Source organism: Anthonomus grandis, chromosome 6 (genome assembly GCF_022605725.1).
Source record: "Anthonomus grandis grandis chromosome 6, icAntGran1.3, whole genome shotgun sequence".
Taxonomy (NCBI): Eukaryota; Metazoa; Arthropoda; class Insecta; order Coleoptera; family Curculionidae; genus Anthonomus; species Anthonomus grandis.
The window spans coordinates 30,344,534-30,368,076 of NC_065551.1; the positions used below are offsets into that span (position 1 = coordinate 30,344,534).

Genomic DNA, 23,543 nt, shown 5'->3' on the forward strand with positions numbered 1-23,543 from the left:
CACGTGACAAGTGAAACTGGCTGCAAACTTCAAATCCAAATACTCAAAAAAAGTGTTATTAAAAACTTAAAGGCGAGATAACCAACGTCATTAATACTGTTACGTATTCAACATTAAGCAGTGGCCTGTATTAACTGTCCCGACGACTGATAAGCGTCTCTTAAACCTCACAGTCGACCTCAGTCACCTTCAAATAAAAAACCGTAAGTTAGTGAAAGGGGTTGATTTACTTGTTTTGAAAGGTCTTTTTTAATTGGGCTTCCTATGTTTTAGTTTATATTACTAGTTATGGCTATTCGGACGCTTACAGTACTGAACTTTCCCGGTTTCAATGGCATACTTAGCAGGAGAACCTTTTCGACTACGAGGGCAGTTGGTGCCAAACAGATGACTGTGAGGTAGGGTCTGTTTTTTTAAATTTTTACTTAGCCCTGTAGTATTCTTCGATAACCCTTCATTTGTTGTTTAAAATTCACCTTTTGTATCAGTCACTTGAATGAACATGATTGTGACTTATCCAACCTATGAAGGTAGTTTTGATAGCTGTAATAATGTACCTTGTATTGGAGTTCATACAATTCTAATACTTTTATTACAATCTAATACATTTAAAAGTCAAATAATATAGTGATAATAACACACAAGTCCTTAAATAATTAATTGAGTTTACTAATATTTAACAAATTAAAAACAGATTAATTTATTACATTTTAAAAAGACATTACACAATAAGTTGTTTTATATACAACTAAAAATATATTCTCCATACAGATTATGGTATAAAATATGAAATCATACTTATTTGAAGCAGAAATACAGTATTGTGCAAAAAGATAGCAACATTGAACTTTCCTGTTATATATCTTTTAGTATCTATTTTATAAGTAAGGTTTATATATTATTTACAAGAATAGTTAGAGCCTGTTTATATTTTCATATTATCATATTTTTTGTATCATAATAAATAAAACACCAAATTGTTTTATGCAAATTTATTATTCAAAAATATAGCAACAAAAAATAGTTTTGATTCTAAAAAAAATATAACCCAACTAAATTAAAATCAATTCAATATTTCGTGTAGTACCCCAGTATTTCAAAGAGAATATTTGTATTATAGAAAAGATGAAAAATGTATTATAGAAAGAGAATATTTGTATTAGCGCATGTTAGGTGCCTGATTTTGGTGTCAATATAATGCCATAAATTCTCTATAGGGTTTAGGTCTGGCGATTGAGATGGCCAGACCATTACATTTATTTTTTCATTGGATAGCCACCTCTTAACAAATTGAGAAGCATGTTTTGGATCGTTGTCATGCTGAAATATGGCAGTTACTGGCATGACTTCATCCATATGGCACTAAATGTGTTTGCAGAATGTCTTTGTACATGAAACTATCCATTTTGCCCACTATTCTTACTATGGGTCCCATGCCACGAGCCGAGAAACATCCCCATTGGCATTCTTATGATATCTCGGTATATTTATAAATAATACAGAGGCGTGTACTTAAAAGTAAAGAAATAATATGGAATAAATAAAGGAGCAACAAATAATTTTTAAAAAAAAACATCGCTTGTTGCTATATTTATGCACAATACTGTATATAAAAGCATTTTAACAATATAAATTATTCACATCTCTTGAAGGTTAACTCTATGTTTCTTTATCACTTATTTAAAAACTACAAAATAAAGAAAAATTATTTACTTTAATATACTTACCTTAATGGAAAATGGTAACAAACTGAAGTTACTTTTAGTTAGCAGTAACAGAAGTCTTCTATTTTTTTTAAGATTCATTATTATTATGACTATTACTTCTTTCATTAGTCCATAACACCGAACAAAGAGAAAATGTTTCTCCATTAGCATTCAATGAATAATTAGATTTAATATTTTTAACTGCAATGTTTTCTTAAAAATGGGCAAATTATATTTTAATTTTTAAAATCAGATTCACTTTTCTGTAGTTTCTGTATGTCAAGAAATTTTTGCAAAGCTTTAAGGTTTAGTTACACTAAGCTCATCACAAAAAGAATCAATATCAACATTTTCTATAAGCCTTGGTTACATTATGTAAAATTAATAATAATAATAAATGTAGAATACAAAAAAAAAGGCGAAGTTTAGCTTTACATAGCTACTCTACTTAACCATTAACTAAGTCTAACATAGAGAAACATGATATCAAAAGCGAAAGATTAAAATTAAATTAAATCTAACATGCAACAACACTTATAAAATAAAATATTATTAAGCAGGTAAATAATATTTTTAGCTAGACGTGACCGATATTCGTGAGTCACATATCTAAAACAACCAATTATAAGAAATACAACACACATAGCAGATAGTAACTATTCACTAGATAGAAGAAAGGATTTAATCGATTTCTTGAACTTCAATATGCTCATATTCTTAAAGTTGTCATTTAGCGAGTTATAGGTAGACGGAGCGATGTATGAGAAACTATTCTTAAAAAATGCGTGACGAAAACGAGGTATACTAAATCTATGACTGTATCTTAAGGCAACGTTGTGGGCATTATAGCGATATTCAAGTTTATCATAGAGATATTGGGGTGATGTGGAAAGAATTAGTTGGTATATAAAAATTGAATAGGCATATATATGCAATTTATCAACTTTAAGCCATTCTAGCTCAACCAGTTTTTCAGAAACATGATCATACTTTCTTATTCCGCAAACAAATCTACAACAAGTATTTTTAATTTTCTGCAATCTATTTTTAGTAAGTAAATCTAAAGAGGCATAATATACTAAATAGCAGTAATCAATGATGGGAAAGACAAGACTTTTGCAGAGCTTTTTTCTTAACTTATGATTAATTATGTGAATATTACTATATAGTGGTCTTAAAATGGCATAGCATGTTTTAGTAACAAAAGAGACATGTTCGCGGAAATTTAGGTTATTATTAAACATAAGCCCAAGATTTCTAGCACTGCTCACATATGGAAGCTTTTTAGAATTTATGTTTAGATTAGTAATGCTCTCTATCATTTCTCGGTGCTTTGGATAATAAAAAGTAAAAGCTAAGCATTTTTTTGCATTAAGCACAAGGTTATTTCTCTTTGAATATTGATATATTTGTTCAAGATCTTTATTTATTCTATAAAAAGCCTCGACAATGGATGAAAGGTCGAATGAATATCGCATTTGGGTATCATCAGCAAAACAATACATACTGCAATATATAATAGAACCAAAAATGTCTGAAGTGTATACCAAAAATAATAGCGGTCCAAGTATGGATCCTTGTGGCACTCCAGAAGTAATCCGCACCAAATCCGACACCATATCCCCAATCACGACTCTCTGATACTGGGCACTCAAATAATTTATAAAAAACTTAATGCAAGTCGGATCAAGGCCATAGTATTCGAGCTTGGCACAAAGCAAATCATGATCCAGAGTGTCGAAAGCCTTTGAAAAATCTAAAAGAATTAAGACTGTAGCTTTGTTTACGTCGCAAAATTGGCTGTAAATGATGAATGAAAATATTCTTTTAGTTCATTAATACACTTCACTTGAGAACAAAAGTGACTGTGGTTTCTAAAAGTAGAAAGAAAAGTTCTACTCACATATTATATCCACTTGATATAATTTTGGAATTTTTCTGTTGGCAAAGACTGATAACAACAGTTTGCATTTTTTCACATATTTTGTAATAATTTTAAATTTTCTTATTACAATGAGAGATCACACCATGGTTTTCTAGGCAAATAAATATTAAAATAGAAAGAAATGGAACATTTTTCTTTAATATAAAGTAGATGTCCTTACATTTAGATATCCCTGAATTGATGATTTATAGGCAGAAAGCATTTTACTAAACTTGATTTAAAATTTTTTGCTCAGAATACATATAGTTTTCTGAAAATTCTATCAATCCAATAATTCTTTATTCAATTAATACTCAATAACAATCTTGCAGTATAATTCCATATGAAATCAAAAGTCTTAATTTACACATTACAAAAATCCCATATAAAAAATTATCTTATTGAGATATTTTTAATCAATTTTACAAAATTATTTTTAATTGATTCATTTTAATATTTTATTCTTGGAATATATGTTTACAGAATATTTTATTTCATATCAGCTTGGTAATTAAATTGTTTTTTGCCATATTAAAAACATTCATATTTATATATATTTTAAATTTGGAGGCAGTGTAGTTATATTTAGGTGTCAAAGAAAACATGTTTCAGAACATCTGATCTCCCTATTTCTGAACTTATATTAACTTGAATCATGTAATTGACTTCAATTCTTCACAAACTTGTTAGTGTCTTTAAGACATTAAATTAAATAATACATAAAAATATGATAACAAAACTAGGTATAAATATCATGATTACTACCAAAAATATATAGAAATAACCAAAAATAAATAATTATATTGTAGTATAACAAACCCAGGTTCGTCCATAAAGAATGAATGAGATAATTTTTTTTAATAAATAAGACAAGATCGAATGAGCAAAAATAAATAAATAAGAAACCAATACCCTCCCTACGTTGTGTTTTGTAACAGAATCACTCTCTCTTTTACTTATCTCGGATGCGCTTGACAAGACAAAATTAGGGAAATTTGAATTATTAGGATAGTATTAAGAAAAATGCAGTCTTGATAATACACCTACTTAGTTTATTTATGTAAAAAAAATAATGCCGTACTCAGCCTGGAATTCACGAGGGGAAAGAGCACGGCAGAGAAACCCTCGTTCTCAATTCCCTAAAAATCAAATCATGCTGAGTAATAAGTTCTGCCTTCGGTTACAAAAAAAATAGATAATTTATTTACTGTTCCTGTCTAATTCCTCATACATACTATTCATTTAAAACTGAAGAGAGTTGGGTTAGTTATCCAGCCATCACTAGAAGGTACTGAGGTCCCATACGGGAGGCTACCCAGCTATGAGTTGAATAGTTGAGTCAATATTCTAGGTATTATCACAGATAGACGGACAAATTCGCGAAACATATATTTATTTATCTGTGGTATGATTTACGTCTGAATATTCACCCAGTCAGGGTCGAAATGTTAGTTAGATTCAACAAGGCTCTAGCTTACTTTTGAAACACACAAATAATTTAAAAAAAAACAAATTTTGAAAATATACTCAAAATTTAGTAAATAAATTATCTCAGTCGATCACTTTAAAAATTAATTTTCTCTTCAGCATTAAACAATTTTAGATAAATACATGCATCAGTTATTTCCTCCTATTTACATAAAATATTAAATTTATAAACATTATTAAAAATATATTTACACATTGTCAAAAAAAAAATAATAATAAGTTTTAAATTTACTAACCTGTAGAAAATCTTCAGAAAACCACTTCAACACAAATTAAATACCATTCAATAATTTTTTTAAAAGTAGTACCCTCGAGGACTGGGTTTTACTTTCTGCCCTTCCCTCACCACGCGACCGAAACATCTCGGAAGGGCAACGCCCAGAAATGCTAACACAAACAACCCTCGGCGCCTGAATAGAACTGTCGTTATCAAATCAAAAAAAAAAATTAAAAAGATTTTCGACAAAAGACGACGCGACATGCTGAATCCCAAATCCAAACGAATATATCATACTACGCATATAATTTAAAAATAGGTGGTTTTCTTCAATAATATAATGGGTTAAGAGCTTAAATAATTGTTTCATAGCTTTTTTGAATTTACTTCTTTTATGTGAAGTTTCGTATTTCTTTCTTTGCATTTCAGGTGCAGATACTAAATAATTTTATATATTAAAGTCATGGCATCATAGAATATTTATTAATCTTAGTCAGTGGCCATGTACATATCTATGAATTTTGTAAAGTCATTTTACTGTTTTTAGCAAGTAATGAAAAGATTAAAGAAAATAGTTAACATTGGACTATATAATGGTACTGTACAGAGTATTTCTAGAATTTAATTCTTACAACATTTTTAGCTAGATATGAAAAAATAGTGGCCAACATTAAAGTCTAGATACATCAGTTATTCAATGATTGCCAAGCTAACACCCTTTTGGATAGTTGCTCCAAAGGTTGCAGATAGGGATACATGTATGTGTACAATGCACAGCAACATACAGTTACTTGTGACAGCTTTAAATAAAGTCAAAGTTCTTAAGGTGCCAACTTATCAAAATTTGCTGATTACACTCTGCTGCGACCGTTATATTGAACGATGTCTGAAACGATCATGTGAAAACTGCAACTTGTTATCTCTCCCTTTCTGTGAACCAATTAATGAATCAGTTATTAAATAAATAAATTTTGTTACAGCATATAAATGTAAATGTTATCTATTTTAAATTTGTAAATTTTTAATTATTTTTCAAATAAGTTTAATACAAAGGTTCTTTTCACATTTTCAGCTGTAGTTTTTTCATCCACGTTACTAAATGAAATGAAAAAATCCTCCAATTAGAAAATTAGGACTAATAAAATGTTTATATAGCACCCTATGCCAACCCAAATTGCCAATTCAAATATTTTTTTGATAGGAAATAATAGATTTTTGTGATTTGAAATTTCTTTTGCCAATAAACATATTAATTTTTTAATAAATTACTCACATTTTTTTATGGTTTTACAGAATCCTTTGAAATCCGCAAAAAAATGAAAGAAAAATATTTATTCATAGATGAAGTTCCAATTACAGATAACCACTTAAATTATTTCAAGCAAAAATAGTATAGTCACAGAACGACAGGTAAAAACATGAAACATCTGTAGCATATATAAGTTCTTGGGAATTGTAATTGATAGACATCTATCGTGGGATCCTCAGGTGGAATCTGGTATGCAATAGATTGTCCCGCAGCAATTATGCCATCTTGCAACTTCGAGACTATGTGGATGCATATACACTTAAAAACTTTTATTATGCCTCAGTGCATTCCACTCTATCCTATGCCTTATTAGCTTGGGGTAATTCCTCCAGTATTGGGAGAGTGCTAATAAATCAAAAGCGCATTGTATGTACGATGTTTAGAATTTCCTTCAGAGAAACTTGCCGTGGTACTTTTAAAAAAGAAAAAATCCTAACTATAATTAACATCTATATCTTGGAGTGCGCATGTCAAGTTCATAAAAATCTTTCAAACTACATGAGATCTGGAGATCTTAATTTTTGATGAAACTCGAAATGCAGATAAATTATACATCCCTTTTACTCGGTTGTCGCAGGTACAGGATGGTCCGGAAATTACATCTCTCAAAATTTTTAATAATCTCCTATGTAGAATAAAGAGAGCTAAGACTTCCAACTTTTAAGAGGGCTCTTAGGACCATGTTAGCTGACTGTCCTTTTTATTCGTTGACAGAGTTCTTTAACTATAGATTTATTGACTAAATTAAGTGAAATTTGTTTCATATCTTTGTAATTTTATACTATTTTTATTAGCATTGTAGTTTTTTATTAACAATTCCTATACATTGTTATGATGTCGATGGAAATAAATGATTTGATTTCATATAGGTATATAACATTGCAATCCAAATGCTTACAGTCGTGACTAAATAATTAATGCATATTTTAATATTGGCGCCACTAAATTGTCAAAAGAATGCAAAGATATATCAATGTAAAGTAAAGAAATATCCCAATTCCTTCTTCCCCTATCTTAATTTTAATGTTAAGATTTCTATTTTACTCTTTGCATCATCTTCTTTTCTTATTTTAGGCAATTTAGTAATTTTTTCGGAGATAAGGTCATCATTGTTTTGTTACCCTTATGCATAAAAGAACTTAATTTAAAGGGTAGAAGAAATAAAAAATACCTGAATAAAGATTTTATTACTTAGCTTGTAAGGGTAATTCTACCAAAAAAAGTGCCTAAGAGAAATTGTTGCTTATTTGTTTCTTGCCAACCAAATTAGTATTGGCCAATACTGATTTTTTTGTAATCTACTGATTTGATTACATCATATATTTTATTTTATTATAATTTAATTGTATCTGGGATATCTATGATTTCTATATCCCTGTGATATGTTTAGTTCTAATTTCAAAGCGAAAAAACTACGACTTCCACTCTGAAGATAAATGAAATATAATTTGAAGAGTTTGCATGAAACAAATAATGTCCTTTAATGCAGCAATTGATGAATTTACCTACAAAACACAGTGATATACAATTTGGGTCACTAATTCACAAGAATTTTCATAGAGATGCATTAAATTCTGCTCTTGACGAGGAAATGACCAGGGACGAGAAGGTGTTTATACTTGGAGAGGAAGTAGCTCAATACGATGGAGCTTATAAGGTGACAAGAGGACTGTGGAAGAAATATGGCGACAAGAGGGTAATCGACACCCCGATTACTGAAATGGGTTTCACAGGTAAGTCAGTAATCTAAAATGATTTATTGATATACTACAATCTATTTAAAATAATAAATTCCTTTACATTATTATATTACATACCTATACTATTCAAACAAATCTTTTTATTCAATTGTTTAATTTCCATATTATAAAAGGCACTCACTAAAACTATTTTTGTTCTATTAAAAAAACTGATCCTTGGCTAAAAATCGTCTTAACTTTTACAAGTTGGGTTCCAGCATAATCTTGACAGTAATTTTCTCACATTTTTAATTTGGAAGGCCTATTGTTTATTCTAGGGATTATCTAGGAGGTTGTTAGAGAAGAATTAATATATTAACTCTTGCACTTTTTAGCAAATTCTGGAGGATATGCTTAAAAATCCTATATTTCTTTTAGGTATTGCAGTCGGTGCGGCAATGGCAGGCCTTCGTCCAGTATGCGAATTTATGACATTTAATTTTGCCATGCAAGCCATTGATCAAATCATTAACTCTGCTGCCAAAACCTTCTATATGTCTGCTGGACGTGTGAATGTACCAATTGTTTTTAGGTGAAAAGAATCCTTTTTGACATTTATTTTTATATTCATCAATTTTATTACTTTAGAGGACCAAACGGCGCCGCCGCTGGAGTAGCAGCACAACATTCACAGTGCTACGGGGCTTGGTATGCTCATTGTCCAGGATTAAAGGTGTTATTTTTTGTTTTTGTAATTCACATTCTTCATTCACTAACTTTATAGGTAATCTCTCCGTACAATTCAGAAGACGCGAAAGGTCTCTTAAAGGCTGCAATTAGAGACCCAGATCCAGTTGTATGTCTGGAGAACGAAATTCTTTATGGTGTTCAGTACCCAATGTCCGATGAGGCTCTTTCACCGGACTTTATCTTACCTATTGGTAAAGCTAAAATTGAAAGACCAGGTACGTCAGTGCTGCATGAATTGAAACAATATTGAGGTAATAATCCTTTATGCCTTAGGAAAACATATAACTCTCACTGCCCATTCGAAAGCTGTGGAAACATGTTTAGAGGCTGCAAAAGAATTAGCTGGCAAAGGAATCGAGGCTGAAGTTATTAACTTAAGGTAACCATTAGGTTTTTGTGTAAACGGATTTTAAATTGGTAGTTGTTTTATTTTATAGATCACTGAGACCGCTAGATATTGAAACTATCACGAAATCGGTAATGAAAACTAATCATTTGATAAATGTAGAGCAGGGATGGCCGACTTGCGGAATTGGAGCAGAAATTCTCGCGAGGATGATGGAAAGTGAAGTATTTTTCCACCTTGACCAGCCAGCAGTTAGAGTAACAGGTATGGTTTATTTTTATTTATAATTAATATATAAAGGTTTTGTTTGTCAACGCATATTGAAAAGGAGGCCCTTGACATTTCTATCTATTTGCTTATTTAGCTTTGTTTATAAATACAATTATCAAACACTTTGAAACAAAAATTAAAAGCAATTCTGTGCATGCATGTCCCCGCTATGAAATTTGTCCTTTTAGATTATTTTGTTATCAAGTATAAAGACTAGCTTTGTGTTATTAATAGAATAGAAAAAAAAAATTGGCCAACGATTTATTAAATTTACTTCAAGATAATAATCTGCTTAACAAGTAGCTTCATCTTTAATTCTCTTAAAACCATAGAAGGTGCGCTTCTTCCTATCCTACTTTTAGATTTTTTAGTTTGTTGGTAAAACCTACTATTCTGTTTAATCCATCCTGAGGATGCCGAACTATAAGGTTACTACAAATGTTACCAAAAATACAAACAGTTTTTAAAACGTATTTGAATGAAGCAAAAATTATATAATATGTTATTTATAGAAGCCTAAAAAAAAATATGTTTTATAAGGTAATTTTTCCATCAGAAAATGGCGAATTTCAGAAAAGAAGCTCTGGCAAGCACATCTTGTCAATTTTAACTGTTGTGATGTTAATCCGCGCAAAAAAAAAGTGTACAGGTTTTCAGGGGAACATATTTAGACATATTACATGACCATAACTTCAACTTCTAGCAGAGGGTATTTTGAAACGGCTTTATATTCATGTTTTTTAATTTATATTTCAATTAGCATTTCAAACTCTACTGCTTTTATCTAATTTAGTTAATATCGTTGATGTATGTAATATAAAAGTTAATCGACTGCTATCCCGATATAACATGCATCGAAAGTATGCAATTAATTAAAAATAAGTCAGACATAAATTAAAATATTATAATTAGAAAAAGTTAATTTTGTTATCATAAATGCTGATTATACCGTCAAGTAAAGTTTAATAAAATTGTACACATCGCGCACAAAAAAATCGTTTTAAAGGGAACAAAAATATACCATAAGAAACGGTACCGAGTATGTAGAGAGTAGTAGATCAATTCTTTAGTTTTCTTCAAAATTGAGTTCTGCAAACGTGTTTTTAGTGTTACATTACTAGAATTAATTTCAGAATTGAAATGAATTGTTTTAAGTTAAACAGCTGTGGCGTGATTTCATCAATTTTTTTACAAATATTGGCTAATTATCTTCAAAAGTCACAAATGGGTTGAACTTTAAACTACTCTTTAAAATAGCACATATCGGTAAATAAAGACACTCATCAGTGAAGAAAATCTCAATTGGCATTCTAAGAGTAACAATACTTGTAGGTAAAGACAGCCTATATGTAATACAATCGTTTTACTTGACTTAAATTAACGAAATCGTTAAATATATTTCTCCCACTCTCAATAATCCGCTTTTGAATTATGAATTATGAATCTACACAATTTTGGATTTTTTTAGGAACGTTTTCAGGTAACAATTTATGCGATCGAGCAGAGAAATAGTTCACGGATTACACGAACCGTGGGTTTTAAAAACATATAGAAAATTATATTAAAAAAATTACGTTGTATTGATTTTTATAGTACGTGATATTATAAGGACGTTAACTTAAGAATTATTTTTTTGTTGAATTACTTTGGTTGGTCAATTATATTCGAAGGCGATAAGTGAAATCGGTTTAAAAAAAACTGAATAACTGAGCGGTCAAAAGGTTACTAAATGGGACGATAAATGAGCGCCAAGTATCACACAACAATGTTATAATTGATTACAACCAATTAAAAATTATAAAAGTTCAAAGGCAATTAAATCATACAAAATAATACACAGGTAACTGTTAATAAATCCAGAGTTTCAACGAAAATGTTTAGTGACCAAGATACCCTCTAGATAGTGGAACACTAAATTCGCAAGGTGTACTTTTTCTTGCAAAATGCTTTTCTATAAATACCGTGAAAAACTAAGCCGTAACAATTACTTGACTTTTTGGCTAGAATAAGGTGAAGCCTTATCTTAGCTAAACTAATATTGACCTGAAAAATTTTGAAAAATGTGGAAAACCTTGTAAGGAGCATGACATGGTTGTTGAAGTAACAGTTAATATTTTAGTTTAAGATATATTTTTTACAATTTTTTGGATGTTTTTGTTTATTCTACACTATACAGAATGTTTTCAAAGCTGAGTCATTTATTTTAAGACCTCGTAGAAAATATTGCAAGGCGTTAAATCTGGGGAGCGAGGAGGCCAAGAAATTGGTCCGTTGCGTCCTATCAATCCATTCGGAAATTTGTTATTTATATGTTTATGAACTTCTCGGTTAAAATGTGGTGGAGTCCCATCATGTAGGAACCACTAATTCTGTCTCAAATTTATAGAAAGAAGTTCTAATAACTGTGGCAAATAATTACGTCGAAGAAAATATAAATAAATTTCACTGGTCAGTCGAGGTGGAAGAAAGTAGAAGATCTTCAGGTTGTAACGCTTGTACCCGTTGATAATGATAAGGATAATAATGCTCTTGTCGTATAGTGTGGAAGACAATAAAATTACCATGGTGATTTCTCCAGGGTGAATTACCAATTATTATGCAAAGCAAAATAATAGGCGAAGGTTTCTGTTTACTTCACAAACTTTATTTCAAAAATCCCGACGCGTTTTGGTTGTTAAACCATTGTCAAGGGAAAACTATGTAAGTAAAAATATAAAAGGGTGTTATTAAACTAATAAATTAATTAAAAACATAGTAAAACGTACATATTATCACAAAATGTCCATAAGAAGGTTAAAAACAACGGCACACACATAACATTACAATACATTAATCTAAAAACATTTGTGTGACGAGAACCGTAGCCCGTCGCGATTTTTGAAATAAAGTTTGTGAAGTAAACAGGACCTTTCGCCTATTCTTTTGCTTTACTATGAAATATTTCAACTTGAGCTGCTCTGGTTCTAAAATGTTATTTGTATAGGTGTTTTTGATCAACTCTTGTCAACAAGCCATACAAGCAGTTAAAATAAATGAGTCAACTGTGAAAACACTAGCTGTGTTAGCTCCTACCAAGTCTTAGAATTACAAGAAACTGCAGGGTCATAGCAGCGAAACATACAACCTTACTTTGGGTTTTCCAATTTAATTTATGTTTTAATATAAACTATGAATAGCGGTGGGTGTTCCTTAAGGTACACCGAACGTAATTTTTCTCATCGATAATTCCACCGTTAATACCAACCATTTGATATCGTTCTGCAAGAAAACCGTATACTTCTAGTTTTTGAAGAAAATTTCTAAGAGATCACAAAAAAGGAGATATTGCTGTTATCGATAGCATCATTCATTTGAATTGCATTGCCATTTATTGAATCTTAAAATTTTACTGTTGAAAATTATAGATATTGAGAATTTGTGTATTTAGGTGTGACTGATATTAAATTAACTTTTTAGGGGCTGACGTGCCTATGCCATATACCCAAAGTCTCGAAGCCGCCGCATTGCCACGACCCGCTGACGTCGTAGATGCCGCTAAAAGACTACTTAAAGTGAATTAGAAGTGTTATTATTATCGGCCTCCGGTTACAACCATAATATTACGGGTTAAGAGAAGATATTACGACAAATAAGCGTTCGGATATTGTTCGATCATCATTTAAATTCATAATATAATTCATTTATTTTAATCCATTAGATTTCTTAAATATTTTATTTTATATTTATTTTTATTTTAACGAAGTAATGAAAAAACAGCTAAATTTACAGACTGGCTAATTCAATAGGATCAATAATGTTTTTTCCTATTTTATAATTTACATTATTTTAATGCTGTAGTAATGTATTTCGTCATACCTCTTCTTAATCTTGGTTAAGAATGCATTTTCATGGTCGCTATTTAGGATCTTTCGGTAATTGAATAATGAATATTAATAAATTTAAATTTTTTAAAATTTGTACAACCCAATATGGTTTCAGATCATTATTTTATTTTTTAGTTATTTATGCTTATTATTTGTGAAATTTTTAAAAAGCAAATTTGTTGTATATCCGTATATGATTTTGTTTTGTTTTTCGACATGCTCGGAACTCAAAATAAAAAATAAAGACTTTTTATTGTTAACTAGTTATATTATTATCATGCCCTGTAGATCATTCATGCAAGTTTCAACAGAGTCAATATAATTTCTTCGTCAAGATGTAAACTACAAGGAATCTAAAATAATTTCTAATCTATGAGATCTTTTGTATTCATGCGGGCGTGGTTGTGGTTTCATCATTTGCGAAAATTTAAATACAGTGCAAGAAAAACTGAATTTAGACATATTAGACCTAAATGCTTGGGCAGAGAATCATAACCTTAAGTTGAATGCTACTAAATCAAAAATTCTGATAATGTCGGCAAATAATTTATTAAGAGAAAACATAAAAAATACAATTTCTATTGAAATAAATAATACACAAATCCTAATAGTAGCAGAAGCAAAAAACTTGGGTATAATTTTCAACCAATCCATGGGTTTCGAATCCCATGTTAAAAACAAAATTAAAGCTGCATATCTAAGATTAAGGCAGCTTTATAAAATAAAAACATTTCTCACCCCAAAACAGAAATATCTACTTTGCGAAAGTCTGGTTTTGTGTTTGTTCGATTGTGGGGACGTAATTTATGGAGATTCCTTATCTGTAAGCACCAAAAAGGCTATTCAAAGAGTTCAAAATTCCTGCATGAGATTGACATATAACATTTCATATAGACATCCCATAACACCGTATCTTAACGCTAATCAAATTCTTAATATGAATAATAGAAGACTACTGCACATGCACATGTTTGTATACAGAATCATATAAAGAGGACAACTGGCATATTTAAGACACCAGCTTCAAGAATTTGTCCATTCTCATGCAACTCGATATAACGATTTTATTGTACCTATCCACAGATCAGCAGCTTTTACGCGTTCTTTTAAATTTGTTGCTGTTCAGAAATGGAACAGTCTCTCTCAAGAACTAAAGGAATTACCTCTCCAAAGCTTTTGTAAACAAATCAAATTAAAAATACTTTTGGGTCAAAATAATAATTGATTTTGTTTTTTTGTTTGTGTACTTGCAAAAAAAACAAACAGTTTTACGTCTCTCCGACTAGTTTCGCCCGTTCATCTGCATTTCTCTGCGTGCCGGTCCCCCTTCTCGCATCAGCGCTGCCTCCCTATCTAAGCTGGTATCCCCATTCCCCATTGAGGGTATATTACTTCATGAGTGTGCATGTCTTTTAATAGTGGTTTTTCTTGATTTTTTATTTAGTTTTTACATTCCTATTAAAATATAGGTTCTTTTAAGTTTGTCTCATAAATATTTAAAATGTATTGCAACTGGAATGTCAATAGTTGTTTAAGGTCTTTAAAAGGGTTATGTCACTTGTACTACAGTTTACTGATGGTGCAGACAAACGGTTGTTTTAATCGAGAGACACTTAGAATTTGTCATAATAAAATAAGTGAACACAAAAATGTAACTTCTAAAACTGACAAATAAAATCTTTTTGTATTTGTATTTACACTGCTATCCTAGAAGTGTCTAATAAAACTTTGTAGTACTCAGGTTGGTATTAAAAAAAAAAACATAAAAAAAACTATTTGAGTCTGTAATAAGAAATACATATATCTAGAATTTCTTGAAAAATACGGCAAAAAATAGGTATACCGTTTTTCCTGTTAAATTAAATACCCTGTAGCGATTAAAGGGGTGAAAGATAAAGGCCATTCTCGTGCCTAAGCAAACGTATTTAAATATGATTAAAGAGGCAATAGTTAATAGTTTATACATATTCTTTAAAAAATCTTTGTCAGGAAGGCCTACTATTTAGTTTCAGTGAATAAGGGCCAGGCCTCTTTTGTAGTTAAAAATGCTCCAGAATGGGCTGATCTAGACGTTACCAAGATTAACCCGGTGGAAATCGATCTAAGTGCAAAAGTTGCAGACCTCAATTTTTTTGGGTAGTGCATCGAGGGAAGTGCAAGTCCCAATTTAAAAATGTGTCTATAATAAGTCGAATGTTATGAAGTACAAAATGTTCCAACGTATTTTTATATTTAGACCTTAATTTTGGAAACCTTAAGGCATAGAAGATAAAGATCGCACCACGATTTATTGGTGATTAGTTCATTTCATACGCTTCTATCTAATGCCTTAATAGTCGGGTTGCTCCAAGTAAATCTCGTCTGCAGAGACAGATTTTACCGCTGACGTTCAGAGGTGTTCCTTGTAGTGCTTCAATTTATCAGTTAAGATATTAATTACACAGTCGAATGCTTTAGAGAAATGGCAGAAAATTATTGCTATCGAGTTATCCTTAGTGCAGTGGCCTTTGGCCATGCACAAGTTGTATTTAGAATATTGTTCAATATGTATATGCTTAAGAGAAATCTTTAAATATTTACAGAGTTAATGGGATTCTCATGCCGGAGAAGTCACTAGTTTAGGTATAAATGCGGTATTTTTGGCATTGTTTGACCTCAATAATTATTTTCCTTTTTAATTTGTGTTTTGTTTTAGTCCTGTTCCTCTCCTAATTGATTTGACTTACCTGCATTACAAATAAATTATTAAATAGCGCCTATTTGTATCATTTTATTGTTTATTTCGATCAAAGGACAATTATTAATATTGGGATTTAAGTCAAAAAGTGTCGGTACCTAACATCATTATTTATCTTAATTTTCCCTCGCTTGGTTTAGCAACAAACCTCTCCCCTCGTGAGAAATATATCGTTTTTCTCACTTATCACACTTCAATCGTCTATCGTCTAGACCCGAAAGTGCGACAAGGATGGAGCGAGCAGAAGACACATCTCGCGACACACATAGAAAGTGGCGAATGTTCCGGAGCAGAATTCTTCCCGATTTAATAATGAAACCTATAAGCAAAATAATGCTAAAGCTTTATGGGATCGTGTTGTGAAGTATTTACGAGTAACCTAGAACATAATACAATGTCAAGTGCATTTTCCAATTTTTTCATAACTTTTAAAAGATATTTTGATAATATGGGCTGGTAGTGATGATCAACAAGAATAAGAAGCTCTTGGCTCTAGGACAACTACCTCCAACACCAAGAGTCCAACAATTATTTTGTAAATGTTGCTAAAAAATTTTATGTATATTCCTTCCCATAAGTCACTTTTATACCTTTCTAATGAGAATGTGTACAGTTTCAGTTTTACAATCATAGTATTGTAGCAGAGTTTGGCAGCATAATAAATGACATTATAAATAAAACTCTATCTGGACTAGATATAAGCGCTTACCTTGAAAATGTTTTCGAATCAGATCTGATTCGAATCAGAATGCACCTGAAACTTAAGAATTTAATTAAGAAGTCATTTCAAAATAGAGCTTTTCAGGTGGCAATTAATATTTCCTTGCATAAAAGGTAAAGGTTCGAATTCCCTTAAATTACTCTTTTCATATTATACAAGGTCTTTAATTTACTTTGGTTAAACAGAGGCCTCTATCTTTTTTGTTTAAATATAAAATGTCTCCATCACTGTGGATTCTTAAGTAACAATGCACCAGCATACAATTTTTCCTATTGTTACATTTTTTGTAATTTCAATGAATTTTTCACTCATAGTGGCCATGAATATTCAAATAATATTAACTTTCACAACTTTTTTTAAACTTGTAATGAAAAGGTCATTTAGGCTTTTCTATTTAAAAAATGATTTGGTATCATTTCGTTTAATAATATATAGAGTATACAGTATAGTTATTTTTTTCTGTGATAATCAATAATTGTTTTTCTACTACCACTCAATCGGATTCAAGTTAATTAAATAGTGTCTTTTAATTTTAGGAACAGTTTTGTACAACTTGTGACAGATTTTGAAAATTTGTGGTAGGGTGCAGGTAATGTTGCCGAGTTCATCTTTTTTACTCATTTTTAAAAAGTAAATGTCTGGATATTATTAGATTTTTAAACTCTGAGATATATAGTTGAAAATCGCCTTTTTCTTAATTTTGAAATTTTAGTGAAAGGATACGATTCTTGTGCTTGCGCGAACGATTTTCACCTGCCGATGTTATAAATACATTTTTGGAAATGAAAAGTTAGTGTTTGTAGTTAAATGGATACCTTGAAACTGTACTATATACAACCAAAACCAATTTCCTCGTATAATGTAAATTAATGGAGAAGATATTTGCATATCCTCGTTAATATTCTATACCGAAATAAACTGCAATAATTCGATACTTATCGACTTATAGCACGCATGAGTACCGCGTCCCGTGAAAAGTGAAATGATAGTCGAAAGCGACAATAACGGTTTACACTGGGTACATATTAATTAGCGGCATTACCTAAAATTATTTACTAACCTACTAAAAATGTAGTATGCAAATTAGAATTAAAATTCTGCAAAATATTTTCAGTCTAAAACAGTTTTTTGTCTATTGGAAATCAGGAGTAGTAACTAATCTTACGTGAGAGCTGACTTAATGGAATAATAGGTAATGAATTAAGAATTTCTCACGCATTATATCTCAAACACAAACATAGAGAATGGGCCTTTCCTTGACGGAAAATTGTATCTGTGGAGAAATTGGCGACTTGGAACGTTGCATATTAAATTGCACAAATCTTAAAAATGATCTTCCTATGCTCTTTGGTAATGTGAAGAATTTAATTGATCTACCATTTAATTTGAAATCTATTCTCATAACAAAGAATCTAAACGTCTACACAATTTTATATAATTATATTCAGTTTTCCAAAATACATTTATAGTGAAGGAAAAAAAAGACAAGAAAATTGAGAAAAAAAATTAATTAAAAAACAAGGAAAAAAATTGTGTACGGAAAAAATTTAAAAATACCTACAAAAAAATGCAAAGGTAAACTAACTGTAAGTATATGAAGATCTATAATGTAATATTGTGATAATAAGTATTTATATAGTATTTTAGACGGAGTATGATAATATTGGAAGGAATTGGCGGGGTATCGTCATTCAGTTTTGTTTTTGTTCACATTACTTCTTATTTTATTTAAACCGACTGACTCTCTTAGACAAGCAAATGAGCGTGATTCTCTTATACATGTTCTTAAAACTAAGTCTATTATAATTCAACCGTTGTCCGCCAAAGCAGACGGGTAGAGGTGATGGATTGCACGAACTCAGCTAAAAGAAAAATGCCCCATCATCTTTGCTCATCGTTAGCCGACACAAAGAAAAGCAAAAGACAAAAACCCGCCGTGATTAGTACCTTGCCGCCTATTAACCCACTTTGGTGCGGCTTCTGTTTGGTTTCGTTGATGATGCTCGCATCGGACCGGAATCGGCCTTATTAATAACAGTTAGATACTAATAGATCTTCGTTATTATATTATTTGCCGATCTATAGGATACTTGAAGAAGCGCGATTAAGACAAAGAGATGTACTAGTATAGTGGCTCTGACTTTGCCGGTTAAATATAAGAAATACGGATTTTAAATAGATTTTTGCAATAAAATGCGTATATTCTTCTGTGTGATATTATCTTTAAGTGCCGTATATTGTGAACGACATGAGGGTGAAGATAGTTCACGTTCATTAGGAAATCGTGGAAAACTAATATTACCAAGACGCAAAGTTTTATTTAAAAACATCGACGATAAGGGACATTTTTATAAAACTTATGGAAATCTTATAATATCTACCCAAGAAGTCGCTAAAAATAACTATAGCAGGTAAGCCAAGATATTTTTCCAAACTTATAGAGTGTAGAGAAAGAGTGCTTCATAAATAGTTGTTTAAAATGTTGCTTCAAATGGGACAGAAAGACTGTCTACTATCTATTTCTATAACTCTGTGAATTTTTGCAGAAAATACAGACATACTATTTCATTTTAGAAAAGGTAAATTAAGGAAAAGTCAAGATTAAAAACAGGAAAATACAGTATTTTATAGAGAGAAGCCTAGAGAAGGTTTCGGTAACTAAAATATGAAAGATCTCATGAATACGAGTAACGCTTCCAAGATACAGGCTCTTAAGACTTAAATAGTTTTTATTACTAAACCAATTAGATTTTATCCACAATTTCCAGAGGTGTATACAGCAACTATTTTTTTCCTACAAAAAAATTACCCAAAAAATTTAATTTTAGAAAAAAAAGAAAATTGACTTTTTCAATTTTTAAAATAGATTTTTTAATAATTTTACGAATTTTTAGCGGAGGTGTGGGTCAAGAAAAGTATGGTCCTTTAGAAAAGAAAGCAAAGCATTAAACCTGAAGAGACAAAATGTTCAGTTATTTCTTTTGAGAATTACATAAAAACTGCAAAGATCCTTCATTCCCTTAACCTTGGTATATGAGGCAATCCAACCGCCCTCCCAGACAATTGGAAGTATCTCTCCAGCACAATTCTAACTTATTTGGATATTATAAAACCTTTTCTATTTTAAATGTTACAATCACAAACTATGGAATTATTCTATACACAACAGGCCATGAATTTGGACTTTTTTAAGTAATCGTTCAATGTCTTTCTCTGCATTATCTTTAATTATATTATGTCTTAAAAGTAATTACCTACAGTCCTATCCGCAAAGCTTGACAAGAAACCGGCAATTTATAATTTAGAAAATCATTATTATAGATTGTAAACTGAAGAGGTCCAAGCATCCTGGATTCGATTTTCTAGATAAGTAGTAACTTTAGAATAATTTCTTTAAAACTTATAGTTTTAAGAAGTTATCCAATCTTGTCTATTCCAAAGATTGAGTATGAAATAGAATAGGTATGAAAAACAGTGACTTGGTATGAAAAAAATTATCAATATATTTGAGAGTCACCTTCCACAGTTTTTGGAACTAAAAATGTTTAAATAATTATAATCTATGTAATTTTTCTTACAAGAGTTACTTTTAATATTCCTATTATTTTTACCCTTTAAAATATGAGGCCTAGAGTTAGTTATCCAAGTTCCTCACATAACTAGTCAGTTCTGTATTAAACTATCTGGATCCAGAAGAGCCTATAATTGGTAATTGATATAAAGCTTTTATGATAATTATATTTTTATTAAGAATGATATTTAACCTGACCTAAAACTATCACTTCTCCCGCTTGGGCTTATTTCTTACACTGCTATAATATATCAATCTTACACCGCTAATATCAATGGCTCTCTACTTCATCAATAATTGTCGTTTATCATTTTATAGGTACCGTTAAGAAAACTTTTTTAGTTAGGTACTTTAGTTAATTTTCAAAAGGTTCTGCTACCTTAATCAGGGGATTAAATGACAGAAAAAATCTTGGATAAAGATAATTTTAAAAAGCATCTGTAAACTTTTTAATAGAAGACTACCAGTGGCACAATCATAAAGGTAAAGTTAATTTAGATTTACTCTGCCACGAAAAAGTAATAAATCAATAACAGCTTCTTTTGAAGTAATTAGATATCAAATATTTAAATCTTCAGTTTTTCATTCATGCCTCCACATCAAATGCAAACTTTTTTCCCAAAAATTAGAGTGGGTTTTCAGATATCAAACAAATCAATTTTTTTTTATAGTAAATACGAATTACTTTAGCTACATTTAATTCGACGAAGTTCGTTCTGAAGCTAAAAGTTGTGAAAAATCACTTTGACGACCGCACTGCATATCCATTCTTTCTAGCCATACTAAAATTTGCACAATAAGATTTTTTTAAAAATCTTTTAGTCCACAACCAGGAGATGTAATAACCGAAACTTCAATATCGAGTCCAATATTAACCCTTAACGACCCTACACGTAACAGCACCACGGGCAAGCAGAACATAATAGACTGGTTCCTAGGGGTTGTAGGTTTAAGACCCAATGAAAATGAAAGTTCCACGCCACCTAATAATTCTAATCAGAATCTAAATTGTCCTAAATGCAGTAAGTATCTAGATATTACTAGAGTTGGCTACATTGACAATAATTTTATGCTAGTTTTATAAAATTTGCCCTATTTTAAATAAACAACTAGAGTTTATTTAAATTTTTCTTTATCGACTTATCAAATGCACATTAATCGAATAACCCTTTATTAGCATGTGGTATAGCTTTAAAACACAAAAGGATCATAGGAGGTATAGAAACGCTAGTAAACCAATATCCTTGGATGGTAGCCCTTCATTACAATAACAGGTTTCTATGCGGCGGTTCACTTATCAACAACAAGTATGTTTTGACAGCTGCTCACTGCGTCAACGGGTATGTTTAGTAAGGTTTCACCACCGAACAAATAATTACAATATTTTTACAGGTTTAGTAGAGAAAAATTCTCAGCGGTTTTCCTAGACCACGACCGTACCAACGCCTATGAAACTACCACTTTCACAAGAAAAGTAAAGCGGATAATCAGACACAGATCTTACGGACAGGACGTTACTTTTAACAACGACATTGCTTTGCTAGAGTTGGACAATGAGGTGTCCCTTAGCGATATGACACGGCCTGTCTGTCTGCCTCCTACTGGCAAAAGTTTTACTGGGTATAATGGTACGTTAACTAAAAGTTTGTCTTTGTGTTATAAAAGCTGATAGTATAGTTACTGTCAATGATATGATTTGATGCCACACTAATCTAAAAAATTAATATCATGAAATAAGTTTACATATCATATGAAGGATCCTTAACCATCTTTAGTTTAAGACATTTTATAAGAAAATTTCTTTGATTTTTTTGGTACAAAATATGATCTATTCATTTTTGTCTGTTTTAAAATGTTCTATAAACCGTACCCTAAACAAAAAAATTCGTTGGATCTTAATTTTTATTTCAATTTATAATAATGCTTTATTAATTCTAATTTTATAGTCTTTAATGTAGTTTTAAAAAATATAATTAAGTCAGTTATAAAAAATAAAGTTTTACTGACTGATGCTAAATGTTCTTGTCAGAATCCATTATCATCAATATTTAGGTAAGCTGGTCCAATTTTATTGACCCAATTAGTTTCACACCGATTGAAGGGGCTAAATTTTATTATACAAATTACTAAAAAATTCATGGAGAATCTAAGAATTAAATAATAAGGGGTTGTCCTCCATTGTATCACCCTGTATTACACGGCTATAAATAAAAAGAGGTGCGTACAAAATTAACAGAAACAAATTAGCACCTTTAGTGTGCTTTTTTATTTATTTCAAATACTACTACTGTATTAAGAGGTGAATTATCAAATAAACATTTATTCTATTTATTTGAAGCTATTGCTGTCGGTTGGGGTGCAACGGCTCAACACGGGGCGTTATCGCCAAAACTAAGAGAAGTTAAAGTACCCGTAATGTCAAATATAGACTGCAGGCAAACTGGATATACAAGCAGGATTACGGATAATATGCTGTGTGCAGGCTTTCGGGAAGGAAAGAAAGATTCTTGTCAGGTGTGGAAGATTAATTATTTTAATGTTATTTAGCTAATTTGGGTTTTCCATTTCAAGGGCGACAGTGGAGGGCCGCTACATATAATTAATGGAATTTTTCATGAAGTGATTGGTAAGTCATTAAATCCAGTGTAAAGTAACGTATTTAATTCTAATATAAAAGTTATAAATATTATAGTACTTTTTCTCCTGTATATGATTATGAAATTTTTGTTCTAGGTATTGTTTCTTGGGGAGAAGGTTGTGCCCAAGCAAATTACCCAGGAGTTTATACACGCGTGAACCGTTACATCACTTGGATCAAGTCGAATACAAAAGATGCTTGTTATTGTTAAACTGAAACATTAAAGTATTAAATAGTATTTAGAAATATTAATGTTTTTGTCTTGATTTATCACCCACATGGCAATAAAAATATGAGATATTCAGGTTCAAGGTTCTGAGATAC

At 30.7% G+C, this 23,543-nt stretch overlaps 2 protein-coding genes across 2 annotated transcripts; both read left to right on the forward strand.

Moving 5' to 3' along the window:
* Positions 1-13,812, forward strand: LOC126737584 (pyruvate dehydrogenase E1 component subunit beta, mitochondrial). Its single transcript, XM_050442566.1, has 9 exons — positions 1-203; positions 274-398; positions 8,205-8,377; positions 8,762-8,915; positions 8,972-9,056; positions 9,108-9,288; positions 9,347-9,452; positions 9,511-9,683; positions 13,146-13,812. Exons 2-9 carry the CDS (start codon positions 289-291, stop codon positions 13,247-13,249), a joined length of 1,086 nt encoding a protein of 361 aa, XP_050298523.1. The 5' UTR covers positions 1-203; positions 274-288; the 3' UTR covers positions 13,250-13,812.
* Positions 13,813-18,930: 5,118 nt separating this feature from the next.
* On the forward strand, positions 18,931-23,467 carry LOC126737328 (trypsin-1-like). Its single transcript, XM_050442190.1, has 7 exons — positions 18,931-19,421; positions 21,404-21,603; positions 21,759-21,921; positions 21,974-22,209; positions 22,920-23,095; positions 23,153-23,207; positions 23,315-23,467. Exons 1-7 carry the CDS (start codon positions 19,204-19,206, stop codon positions 23,428-23,430), a joined length of 1,164 nt encoding a protein of 387 aa, XP_050298147.1. The 5' UTR covers positions 18,931-19,203; the 3' UTR covers positions 23,431-23,467.
* Positions 23,468-23,543: the final 76 nt, after the last annotated feature.